This window comes from Macaca thibetana, chromosome 4 (assembly GCF_024542745.1).
Source record: "Macaca thibetana thibetana isolate TM-01 chromosome 4, ASM2454274v1, whole genome shotgun sequence".
NCBI lineage: Eukaryota > Metazoa > Chordata > Mammalia > Primates > Cercopithecidae > Macaca > Macaca thibetana.
Genome location: NC_065581.1, coordinates 26509233 through 26522179, shown reverse-complemented (window position 1 = coordinate 26522179; position 12947 = coordinate 26509233). Strand labels below are relative to the sequence as shown.

Here is a 12947-nt window from a genome sequence, read left to right as displayed (position 1 = left end):
GGTGTCAGAGGGATGATGTCATCATGTCTTTAACATCTGGAAAACTCCAATGCATACATGTGGGAGTATGTGAGTAAAAGAGGGAAATAACTTTAAAAAATTTATTTATTTTTAAAAATAGAGATGGGGGGTCTCACTATGTTGCCCAGGCTGATCTTGAATTCCTGGGCTCAAGTGATCTTCCTGCTTCTTTTTTTTTTTGAAAAAGAGTTCTCACTCTGTCACCTAAGCTGGAGTCTAGAGGCGTGATCATGGCTCACTGCATCCTTGACTTCCGAGGCTCAGGAGATCCTCCCACATCAGCCTCCTGACTAGTTGGGACTACAGGCACTTACCACCACACCCAGCTAATTTTATGTATTTTTTGTAGAGATGGGGGTTTCACCATGTGCCCACGCTGGTCTCGAACTTCTGGTATCAAGTGATCTGCCCACCTCGGTCTCCCAAAGTGTTGGGATTACAGGCATGAGCCACCATACTCAGCCACAAATAACATTTAAGTATCATTATAAAAATTGTCTTGGCCAGGTGCGGTGGCTCACACCTGTAATCTCACCACTTTGGGAGGGAGAGGTGGGTGGATCACCTGAGGTCAGGAGTTTGAGACCAGCCTGACCAATGTGGTGAAACTCCACCTCTACTAAAAATACAAAAATTAGCTAGAGTGGTGATGTACACCTGTAATTCCAGCTACTTGGGAAGCTGAGACAGGAGAATAGCTTGAACCCAGGAGGCAGAGGTTGCAGTGAGCTGAGATCACGCCACTGCATTCCAGCCTGGGCAAGAGAGTGAGACTCTGTCTCAAAAAAAAAAAAAGAGTCTTCACCTCATGGATCCCCTGAAAGGATCTTAGGGTGAGACCACACTTTTGAGAATCCCTATCTTAGGTGGTTCCAGAGAAATAGACTATAGGACGTTCATTGGGGAGCTCCTCAGCATCAATACTTTGGGGAAGTTAAGGAAAGAGGATAGACAGAAGTTGAAATATAATGCAGTCTCACAATGAACTCTGGAACTGGGGTGACCCTTCAGAGTTGTGCACCTTGTGCAAGGGGTCCAGGCCCTTTACACCTACCTTGTCCAGTCACTGGATGTGGTCCACTCACTGAGAGGTGGAATAACATTGGGCAACAGGGCTCTCTTTGGCTCTTTAACAATTCCATGATATGGAGTCAGTTGAGGGCCCTGAGCCACCAACACTCTCTGCAGCTGGTTGACTGTGTGTCTCAGTCCAACATGGAGTGATCAGGGCAGTGCTTCCACAGCATCCACCTCAGTGGGGAAATGAGAATGGACTGCACAGTTTGTGTGGAAGGGGGCAGGCAGAGAGAAGAAAAGGTTTTGGTGCTGGAAAATAGCATAAAATGAAGGAGGAGGGAATATTTCTCTGTTTCTCAGGTACAGCTTGCAGTTCTATCCAAAGTTGGCCCCTAAGTTCATGTGAGAGAAATCACATTATTTCTCTTCCTCTGCATAAGAATTCCTTGAACCAAAGGGGACATTCTCGTGGATTTCCCTAGAGAACTTTCTGACAACTCTGGCTCCAGATTAGTTTAATCTGTTTTTATTCCCATTTGTAGTTCAGTCATTTTACTGCATGAATAGCTGGGAGACTGGTTTACTTGCAGCTCAGTCTCTTACTATGTGTTTTTAACTAAATACTTTCACTTCTCTTGGCCTCAACTTCCCCTCTAAAAAAAAAAAAAAGATGCTTAAAATTCTGGAACCAAGCATTTATCCAAGCATTTATGGGATTTTAGAGAAAATAAAGTATGTGTTTCCACAATAACCCAATATATTATTTTATTTTCCTGGGAAAAAAAAACCACCAAACACTTTGAATTCTTCAAAATCATGCACCAAAAACACCAGGGCTTATAAAAAAATAGAATTGGGCTTAGACAACTAAAAACCCATGCAGGTTTGTTTTCAAAACACTAATAAAGCCAACCAATCAGGCAGCACCCATTCCCTAATGCCTACCAAATTGTCCATAAAAACCCTTAAAAAGAGAAAAAAAGAACACTAATAAAAACATCAGTAATAGTAATAATTTTAGCACAGTTATCCAAACTCCTAATAACTAAAGGTGTTTAATAGTAAATGTAGGGCTTTACCTGAAGGTAGGTGAATGTAGCTTAATAGAAAGTATACTGGCCGGGTGTGGTGGCTCACACCTGTAATCCCAGCACTTTGGGAGACTGAGGCGGGCAGATCACCTGAGGTTGGGAGTTCGAGACCAGCCTGACCAACATGTGGAAACCCCATCTCTACTAAAAATACAAAATTAGCTAGGCATGGTGGCGCACACCTGCAATCCTAGTTACTCAGGAGGCTGAGGCAGAAGAACCGCTTGAACCCAGGAGGCGGAGATTGTGGTGAGTCGAGATCACGCCATTGCACTCTAGCCTGGGCAACAAGAGCAAAACTCCATCTCAAAAAAAAAAAGTATACCAAAAAGATGAGTTTGCCGAATTTGGGAACAAAGCAGTGGTGGGCTAATAAATCGTATGCAGGAAGAAATGCCTTGTTTTGTATTGTTTGGCAATTTCTGTGGTGTAAATACTCCTACTATGAGTGATTTTTGCTCACTACTTTCCTGAAAATTTAACAATCAGCTCTCTTAAACTGGTGCAAGCTGGCTGGCTCTAGGACATCAACAGGAGTAAGGGCTGAGTAACATTGTGACAACAGGCTAAAGGTGGAGAAGTTGTCATCTTTGTACAAAATGTGATCTACAAAGCTATGGTCTTGTGTTTCTTTTAAGCCAAAAGGAAAACCATGGGGCTAAAAGGCATTAGATATGCTAGCGCATTTCTCTGAGGTTTGCTGAGCTCAGCTATTGGTGTATTTTGTACTCAAATAACTCTTCCTCAATGGCATAAAACATTAATTTGGGAGAAAATTGAGTGTGAGTAAAAGGAACACTGACATTATAATGCTGTCATAATTCCAGGATTAACAAAAAGCACATGAGCTAATTCCTATTACAGAAACACAATCTGTAGGTAGAAGAGGTTTTGTATATGTGAAGGGTGGGTTGGGGATGGGTTGTTTGAAAGATGGTGACTAATTTGATAGCATGTCTGTTGGAGTGGTGTAGCACAGGGATGTTAGGCTAAATTGGCCTAGGGAGCAGGAAGCTGAGCTCTCATAGTGATGATGCATTGCAAAAAAATTCCTGAAAATGCCTCTAAAATGGAGCGTTGCTAAATCCACAGGCGAAGAGAAGACCAGAGAACTTCTTGGACACAATGAAGTGAAGTTAGATTGAGATCTGAGCAAGGGTTGGACAGGCAGAAGATGGGAGGGATCAGGGTTGGATATAAATTACACAGATCACTGTGGAGTTTTGCTCAGAATCTCTTCAACACTGTTACTCCTGAGCTCCTCCTCATCCCTGCATCTCCCAACCCCTTGTCTTTCTGTTAGCCTGATATGGAGACTCAAAAGAAGTCCTGGATTTTGCTGCTCTGTTGGACATAGAACCAAAAACTTAAGAATGCAAGTTCTTGAAATTCCAAGGCGACTTCCTAATTTCACTGTCAGCTGGGTTTCATGTCATCTCTGCTAACACAACTGTTTCTGTGTTTCCTCTGTGTACCTTTCTTGGACTTCAGTTTGGGATGCTTCCTTTCCCACTAATGATTTTTTTTTCCTTTTTTTCTTTTTTACGTGCATAACACAGAGAATACTCCTCCACATCAACCCTGTTCTCAACACCAAGATATTTCCTCTCACACTCCTAAGTCACTCAGTCTCAATCCTTTATATGTCTTCAGAATTATTTCCAAATTGCCAAAACCTGTTTTCAGAGATAAAGCAGCAATAAAAGCACATTAAGAAGTCCCCCATAATATGCCAATCTAGATGTATCTCCATTTTCTCAAGCCTAATCCCTGCTCATCAGAAGTAACTGAGGGTCTGACAGTAACAGCTGAAGCCTCAGGAGAGGAAATGGACTTTGGACGAGAGAGGTTAGAGAGCAAAGACTATCGGTTGACATGAGGTGGCTGCTTAAGGGAGTCTGTGGCTACATTGTGTTGTCACTTGTTTAGAAAAGAGCATATTTGTATTTCTGGAGGCAGAATTTTCTGAATTCTGGATAACAGAATCTCCTTAGGCCCCCGGCTTCACAAGACTGACCCCTAGAAAGTCCATCAACAATTGGGTGGGTGGTCAGGGGCTTTTTATCACATGACCACAAGAAGAATAAAGGCCGAAGGGGGCCAGAGAAAGAGCCTTTGGGGAAAGCATAGATAAGGGGTTCTGTCATTCATGTTGTAGAAGGAGATGCCTCCTGCTTCACAGTCCAGGAAAATCTCAACCTGGGGGCTGGGCTCTGACAAGAATAGAAGGGTCCTGAGAGGAGAGAGGGCCCAGTACCCATTTACAGATGACTCCACAGCCCAGATTCCATTCTTAGAAGCAAGGAGAATTTTCTTCACATTCTTCCTACAGACTCCAACCAACCATTATTTCCCATCTCCCACCTCCACCTCCTAGTAATGTCTCTCCGAGGTGAAGGCTTCCAGGCCTAGCACACAGGGCCAGGAGTCACATCTCTCTGGTTTTTCAGGCAGTTTCTGACACGAATCTTCCAGTCAAACAGATTTGAATCCTAATAAAGAAAGAGGTGAGGGTGGGCTGTGTTTGGGTCAAGAGTCACTTCAACTGGAGAGAAAGACAGAAACAAAAAGTCTGACCATTGGTGAGTGTTAGTGGTTACAGGACTATTTTGCTTCTAAGAAACAGCACTGCTGTAGGATTTTTTAGAGATGAAGTCTCACTATGTTTCTCGGGCTGGTCTAGAACTTTTGGGCTCAAGTGATACTCCCACCTCAGCCTCTCGAGTGCTGAAATTACAGGCGTGAGCCACTACGCCCCGCTGATCCTGTACATTTTTCGAGCTCATTGTACCAACAGTTCCTCCATTAGTTTGGTTAAACATTCACAAAACGAAACGAAATGCCTCCAAATATGACAACTGAGTCCTTGTAGGAGAAATCCTTAAGTGAAGCTTAGTATCATGGAGTTCGCTGCATATTCATATATACATACTTGGGGACCCATGCACTAAAAAGACAGACTCCTTTTGTTTATAATAATTCAGCACTTGCTGTTAAGGTGATTAAGGCAAGTGGGTGTGGGTGGCAGAGATAGTGACAAAGGAAGTGAACTAGAGGAAGAAAGATCAAAAGATGGGAAGTCACAGTTAGGCAAGGGAAAGAAGGCAGGAACTGGCCCTGTTGCACTGATATACTTGGTTACCTGGGCAGGGCGTTGACAGGCTCTTGGGGGGATGTTGGGGGCACCTAGAAAATATGGAGTTGAAAATTTACAATATACATATGAATCTTTAAGGCACATCTCTTTTTAGAACCTTTTGGAATACATTCCTAAACATAACCAGGAGATATTTTAGGAGTCTTTTCCTCTCCTGGCTGGGGGCAGTGGCTCATACCTGTAATCACAGCACTTTGGGAGGCCAAGGTGGGCGGATCACTTGAGGTCAGGAGTTCAGGACCAGCCTGGCCAACATGGTGAAACCCCGTCTCTATTAAAAATAAGCAAATTAGCCAGGTGTGGTGGCGTATGCCTGTAATCCCAGCTACTCCGGAGGTTGAGACAAGATAATTGCTTGGCTGGGGAGGCGGACATTGAAGTGAGCCGAGATTGTGCCACTGCACTCCAGCCTGGGCAACAGCGAGACTCTGTCTGACGAAAAAAAAAAAGAAAGAGTCTTTGCTCCTTTCTGATCGTAATTAGTTCCTAAGAACATGCAGTTGGAAGGTTTCTCCATTCAGGTTGTCCCTCTTCAGCCAAATCTCAGCCTCTTCAGTTCCTCACCCTATGCATTCTACCCTCTCCATCCTCACCCCTTTCTCTGTGCCAGTTCCCCTCTCAGCTTTTCAGTCCCTCTTCTTCCAGGCCTTGCAGCCCTGGCTCTAAGCAATTTTCCCCACTTACTCCTTAATATTCCTATCTGAAAATCATAGCCCACAGAAAAAAGGTAATCAATAGTTCTCTGTTGTTAATGAAAACTTTAGACAAATTAAATTTAGCAGTTTAATTTGAACAAAGAACCATTTGCAAACCATCAGAATGATCAGGAAGCCATCAGAGAGGTTCAGTAAGCTCATTCCACAAGGGAAGCGACATACAGAAACAGCTTAAATGGTTACAGCTCAGAGTTGGCCTAATTTGAACATAGTCTGATCACTGGCTGCAGGGTTGACTGGAGCCGACTGAAGTTCGGCTACTGGGATTGGCTGAGACTCAGCTATTTGTTACAAAAGTATACTCCTGTGCCTTAAGCTTTCAGTTAGTTTACATACTAAGTTAGGTTGCAGTTCATTATTTAAGGGCTCAAGTAAGGAGCCATCCCTCAGGCTAAATGTAGGTATTATCTCATACCAAATTTAGTTTAATTTAACACAATTATTTCTGCTTTAGTTAAGATTCTCTGATCCAGAATAAAGGAAAAGAAAGCATGTGCTGTACACTCGATCTGAGAAACAGTAAGATAATCCTCTTTGTAGGAATTTGTGTTTTGATTGGCTCAGAGTTACCATTTCTCATCAGTTGCTGGGCAGAAGCCACTGGGGAAGGTTAGAATGAAAACTGAAACTATATTGAATTGTACACATTGATGAAAAATTTCAGCCCTACCTCTCAAAGTGTGTGCAGCTCTCTGTGTTTACCTATTTGAATCATTAATGTGTGTGTTATGTGTAAAATCAGTGTTTCTTCACATTCAGCTGTCTTTCATATCGTAACAGAAATATCAGGAGAACTGGGTGGAAAAATGAAATGATTTTAAGAAGAGAAGATAGGTATTAATTAAAATGATACTGTGGCAGTTTGCAGACATCCCCTTGCATGTAATTGTTACATAGAGGATATTATCATCCTTTTTTTTTTTTTTTTTTATATTACCATCTTTTACCACAGAGCCAAATGAAAGTATGAACAGAATGAAAACTAGATCTACTGAATCTATTTTAGTACCTCCAAAATTCAGGTCTCAGATCCATTACTGAATTATAGAATTTTCTGGTATCCAGAGTTAGTGCTGTCAGTAACTGCATATTTTATATTTTTCACAAAATTATTTTGGGTGTGACTGAGCCTTTCTTCACCTCTTGCTCCTTTTTTGTGCCATACTGTATTTTCACGTGTATTTGTTTCTCACTCTGACAATGAAATACGTTCTGAGGTTAACCTTTGGGTAGACTGTGGGGGATGTCTTTGTAAGGGGTCCTTGCTACAAACCTTGGGACCTAGTGATAGCAGACAGGAGGCAGTCAGATGCAAAGGCAGGTAGCAATGGGTCCCTGGTGAAACCCCACCTCCAAGCTGAAGACAGTTTAAAGCCTGAAAGTCAAACTACAAGGTAAATCCTCAGCCCTGATTGAGAACTTGTTGAGAATTTGTCTTCATGTTTGGTGCATTTTCCTCTTATTGGTCCCCACTCTTCAACTACTTTCCATATACTCACCCTTTCCTAATTGGTTTTTTACAGCGTTGTGGCCACCTTTGAGTGGTGTCTTCACTTTAACCTTTTTTGCATACTCACAAACCAATCAGCACACACTTCCCATTATGAGTCTGTAAAACAGGCCTAGACCCAGCCACACAGGGGGAACTTTCCCGCCTTTGGGTAGGGGTGCCAGCATCCCCTCTCTGCTGAGTGCTGTTCAGTCGCTTGATAAAATTCTTCTCATCCCTCCTCACCCTTCAATGTCTAGTGTATCCTCATTCTTCTTGGGCATGGCACAAGAGCTCAGGAACTGCCGAACGTGGGTACACGCTATAACTCAGGTGAGCTGGGGCATGCCAGTGTAGCCAAGCAAGGCTTGGGTGGGGTGTTGCCGGCCAGAGGTCCCCTGCTTGCAAAGTGATAAAGAAGAAAAATCCTACATCACTAGCACTTGCAACTTTAGTTGGGTCACAAATAAAATATAAAGGCCTATCATTTGTTTATGACATAAAACAGACACTTAAAGTAATGAAAACCCCTAGGACTTAGCTGAAACCTTGACTGACAGAAAATGATACTACAACCGTTTGAATTGAGGCTCTTGGTAGAGTTGGCTGGCTGCTTGCTCAATACCAGATCCACTTTTCTCAGTAATAAAATCCCATTTTCTTATTGCAAGGTATCCATCTCATTTGTAGACAGGGCAGGCCAAGGGACTAGGTTTGAGCCAATTGCTTGAGGGTGGAAGTTTTGTTTATCAGAGAGATTATTTAAGGGGAGGCTAAAACAGCTGGTAGACCCTTACACTCCCCCTATGTTCTACTTCCTCTTATGTAGAATATGGACTTTGGAGTTGGGCAGCCCTTTTGTGACCATGAGGCAACACTGAAGATGCAAGCCACATGCTAAGACAGAAGAAAATAAAGACAGAACTAAGCTGGGGCATGTATGACATTTCAAGTTCTCAGATCAGCCCTTGATGGCCACCATCCATATTTATTGACATGAAAAGCGGTCCTCATTTTGTCAAAGCCAATGGTATTCAGGACTCTGTTATTAATAACAAAATGCAATTCTTCCCTCTACCCACTACAGTTTATCATGAAACTCTTCAAACACATAGGAAAGTTGAGTATGGAATTTCTATCTCCAGCCTTGAGGTCTCACCTGGACTCCTGGTTATTCAATGGACTACTCTGCATCTCCATGTGCATCTCTAATAGCCTCCTCAACCTTAATGTATCCACAACTAAACCTTTGGTTCTGCACCACCCCCATCTTGCTCCTTGTCTCTCCATTTCCCCATCTCAGAAATTCACAACTCCATCTTTCCAGTTACTTTTTCTTCCTTCCTCCCTCCTTCCCTCCCTCCCTCCTTCCTTCCTTCCTTCCCTCTTTTCTTTTTTGACAGATTCTCACTCTGCCACCTCAGGGCCACTGGTGTAAGTCTCAAAGACCAGAGGCTGGAGACTCTGGAGTTGTGATATTGAAGAGCAAGAGAAGAGTGTTCCAGAGAGAGAGAGAGAGAGAGATCACCTATCCTCTGCCTTTTGCTCTGTTGGGCCCACAGCTGATTGGAAGGTGCCCAAAGATATTGATGGCAGATCTTTTCCACTCAGTCCACTGACTCGCATACCAGTCTCCCCTGAAAACACCCTCAGAGATACATCCAGAAATAATGCTCCATCAGTTGTCTAGTATTCCTTAACCCAGTCGACACCTAAAATTAACCATCACATTGATTTATTTCCCAAATCCTCTATCCCAACTCCCAAATATGGTTTGAGGATTCCTGGGGTGGGGTGGAGGGTCTCTGACATACGTTTTTGTCCCCCGACCTTTGTTTGAGACGTGAGTTTCACTCTTTCACCCAGGCTGGAGTGAAGTAGCAATCTTGGCTCACTGCAACCTCCGCCCCACTGGGGTTCGAGGATTCCGTCTCAGCCTCCTGAGTAGCTGGGATTATAGGCGAACCACCACCGTGCCTGGCTAATTTTTGTATTGTTAGTGAGACGGGGTTTTGCCATGTTGACCAGGCTGGTCTTGAACTCCTGACCTCAGGTGATCCACCCTCCTCGGCTTCCCAAAGTGCTGGGATTACAGGCATGAGCCACCGTGCCTGACGCGTTTTTTGTTTTTTTTTGAGACAGAGTCTCCCTCTGTTGCTGAGGCTGGAGTGCAATGGCAGGCTCACAGCTCACTGCAAACTCCAATTCTTGGCTCAAGCAATCCTCCATTTTAGTCTCCTGAAGCAAGGACTACAGGTGTGCGCTACCACACCTAATTTTTTGTTTGTTTGTTTTTGGTAGAGACAAGGTCTCACTTAGTTGGCCAAAACTGTTTTAAGGGGCCTGCAAGGTTAATAATCTTATTTTCATATTAATAATAAAACACAGTTTGTGGTTTTTAATCTCATTCTGTCACTAGGATAAAGTTTTTTTGAGCCTATATAGTCTATGATATCTCAACAGAGTGAGTATAAAGGCAGATATGAGAATCCAGTCATATTCTTTTAAGCCACACATTAGATTTGAAAAAAGTTAATCAATGCCACACTTCTCAATAAAATTTATTTTGCTTTGGATACCTTACTTATTTTTTCACAAACATTCTACTTATATTAACCTAGAGTTGGCTTATTCATGTTACTTTAATATAAATTAATAAACGTTGTAAATGTATATAATATAAATAACTGTTGTAAAGGTAATAAATTACAACATTTCTTAGTTTCATTCTCTAATGCCTTAAATACCAACAAATATTAACTCAAATAAACAAAAACTCTTTGGAATCCTCCATCATTTGTAAGGTGTCTAAAGACATCATGAGACCAGGAAGTTTGAAGCTACTGGTGTCCCCATTGAACCTGAATGCTGAGGTAGACCTGGTCCATTACTCCTCGGCTCAGCCAAGACCTCAAACTTCACCCACACTCAGGGACTGAGTACTGACTCCTTGCCAACTGCAGAGACACCTGAGCCAAACCACATCCACATGAGTCCATGTTCTTCATTCATCTTTGTCCCAGGTCCAGGCCTGTGGCTGTGTGCTCTGGAAATCCTGGGGTTGGGTGGAAATGAGCCATCATTTCCCAGGTTCCCTTGGATGTTATGGTGGGACTTAGCCACCCTTACAACCTTGGTCCCTCCCAGTTGTCTGGTTCCACTTCCTCTATCTCTGACCTGCAGATCTGGTTCCCTCTCCTCTCTGGTGGTCCTGTGGATTCCTCTCTCCTCTTACATCCTGATGAACCCTGTTGGCCTCATTCCAAGTCCATATCATCTGGTGCCAACTGGCATACTGGACTCAGTGTGGTCACCCTGATGTTAAACAGCAGGTTTGCTGCCCATCAACTTCTCACACTTTTTTCTTGGCTGGGAGCTATGAAATAACTAGTTCCCTATGCGTGGATCCCGTCCCATAGTTACAACCAAAGGAACTACTGAAGCCACAGCCTAGTGAGGAGGAGAAAACTGGGGCTGAGGGCTGGAGTGGGTGTCAAAGAGGCAGCTGGAAGCTGTTCTCTTACCAGAGGGGAGAAGGGCGTGTCTTCCACCTGGGACGTGACCAGAGGGGAGGAGGGCGTGTCTTCCACCAACAACATTATGCAGTGGCTGCTGAGATGACCAGGGCTTATCTGCACGGCTGTGAGACCAGGGAATTGATTCTACAGGCTCTGATTGGTCCTCACTCTGTGAAGTGTCAGGCCCTCTTCAGGCACTGTGATCCCACTGGCTCCTATGAGTGCGGGACAGATGAAGATGGGGCGGTCATCAGACCCTATCCTGAAGAAGGGCCTCACAGGCACGGAAAAGGCTGAACGGGGACATGTGTAGATGTGCGATCTGTCCCTCATGTTGTAGAAGGAGACATCTCCAGCTTCATAGTCCAGGAAGACGCCCACACGGCAAAGGGACTCCTTCAAAGGAGAATCCTCTTAGGTGAGGACAGGGCCCGGTATTGCCCTTTATGCATGTCCAAGGTCCAGAAGCCATTCTGAGGAAGCAGCAGGACCTCCTCTTTCCTCTCAACACTGTCTCTGCAGACCCCCACAGTCCACTCAATCACGTTTTCCACCTCCACCTCCCAGTAATGTTTCCCTGAAGCGAAGCTCTCCCGGCCCAGGACACAAGGCTCACTGTCGAATCTCTCTGGGTTGTCAGGCACCCTCTCCCCTAGGTGCCGGAGGGGGCACCTTCGCACACTTCTCCGGTCCTCTGACAGCAAGAGATCAGGATGAGCAGTGTCTGGATCCAGGACCACATCGACTGCAGAGGAAGTTTCAGGTTTAGGCCTGGGGTCTCAGGAACCCTGGGGATTGTGTGGTTCCTGATCCCCAGAGAGGTCTCAGATATCTGTGGGGGGATCCCCAGGTAGTGGCCACTTCCATGAAGGCTCTCTGATCCCAGGCAGCTCACACACTGAGAATTACTGAAGCTGCCCTTCTATCTCTCCAGCAGTTCCCTCAGTTTGAGAAGAATTGGAGCTCTAAGAAATCCAGACAGTTTAGCAAATGAGGCAAAATTAATCATTCTTACTTTCTCTCAGCATTCTAAGATGTGTTCCCTTTTCTATTCAAGACATAGGATCTCTGGCCGGGCACGGTGACTCACGCCTGTAATCCCAGAACTTTGGGAGGCCGAGGCGGGTGGATCACCTGAGGTCAGGAGTTCGGGACCAGCCTGACAACATGGTGAAACCCCATCTCTACTAAAAATACAAAAATTAGCCCGGCATGGTGGTGCACGCCTGTAATCCCAGCTAGTCAGGAGGCTGAGGCACAAGCATTGCTTGAACCCAGGAGGCAGAGGTTGCAGTGAGTCCAGATTGTGCCTCGGCACTCCAGCCTGGGTGACAGAGCGAGATATCCATCTCGAGAGAGAGAAAAAAAAAAACCAACCCAAAACAAAGACCTATGATCTCTGGATTTTCTTTAGTTAGAAACTTTCCAACTTGGCTCAAACCAGCACAGAGGCTTTATGTTCTGCTCCTCCTCTCCCCAGTGGATCAGGTAAGGTGAGTGTTTCCCTTTACACTATCCCGGAGGGTAAAGGGTCTCTTCATTGGTCCTATGTGTTCCTTTTACCAGATCACAACTGACTTAAATGACTGACAAGGGCACCCTTCAAAAAATAAAGGAGAATAAATGTCCCCAAAAGAAAACCTGCTTCCTGAGAGATCTGTAGGCAAATGTGGGGAGGAACTATTCCCATCCAGTTTTGCTTCAACAGTGTGGGTCTGATGTCTTCAGGTATCACTTCTGTAGGTATAAGAAATGCTCCGGATACTGGGCATTCTGCAGGCCTCTCCCATCTGTATTTAATCTTACTTATTCAGTCTACCTTTCTATTGTGTTAAAATGATTTCCTCCATTCCCCAAGTTAATAGGTCCGGCTGTGACAATTTGCTATTTTATTCCACATTGACAGTGGCAATTCTGAAATTCACCTAAAGAGGAAAG

The 12947-nt window shown here is 44.2% G+C and overlaps 1 protein-coding gene and 1 long non-coding RNA gene across 2 annotated transcripts in view; one reads left to right on the top strand and one right to left on the bottom strand.

Moving 5' to 3' along the window:
• LOC126953559 (uncharacterized) lies at window positions 1-8749 on the top strand. The gene is made up of 2 exons (XR_007725251.1): window positions 1-69; window positions 8321-8749. It is a non-coding gene; the product is annotated as an uncharacterized LOC126953559 (long non-coding RNA).
• Window positions 8750-11062: 2313 nt separating this feature from the next.
• The window catches only part of LOC126953488 (butyrophilin subfamily 2 member A1-like), a 92476-nt gene continuing 90591 nt past the window's right edge, over window positions 11063-12947 (bottom strand). The window contains 2 exon segments of the mRNA XM_050788900.1: window positions 11063-11416; window positions 11419-11754. Coding sequence (XP_050644857.1) covers window positions 11154-11416; window positions 11419-11754 — 599 coding nt within the window. The 3' untranslated portion in view covers window positions 11063-11153.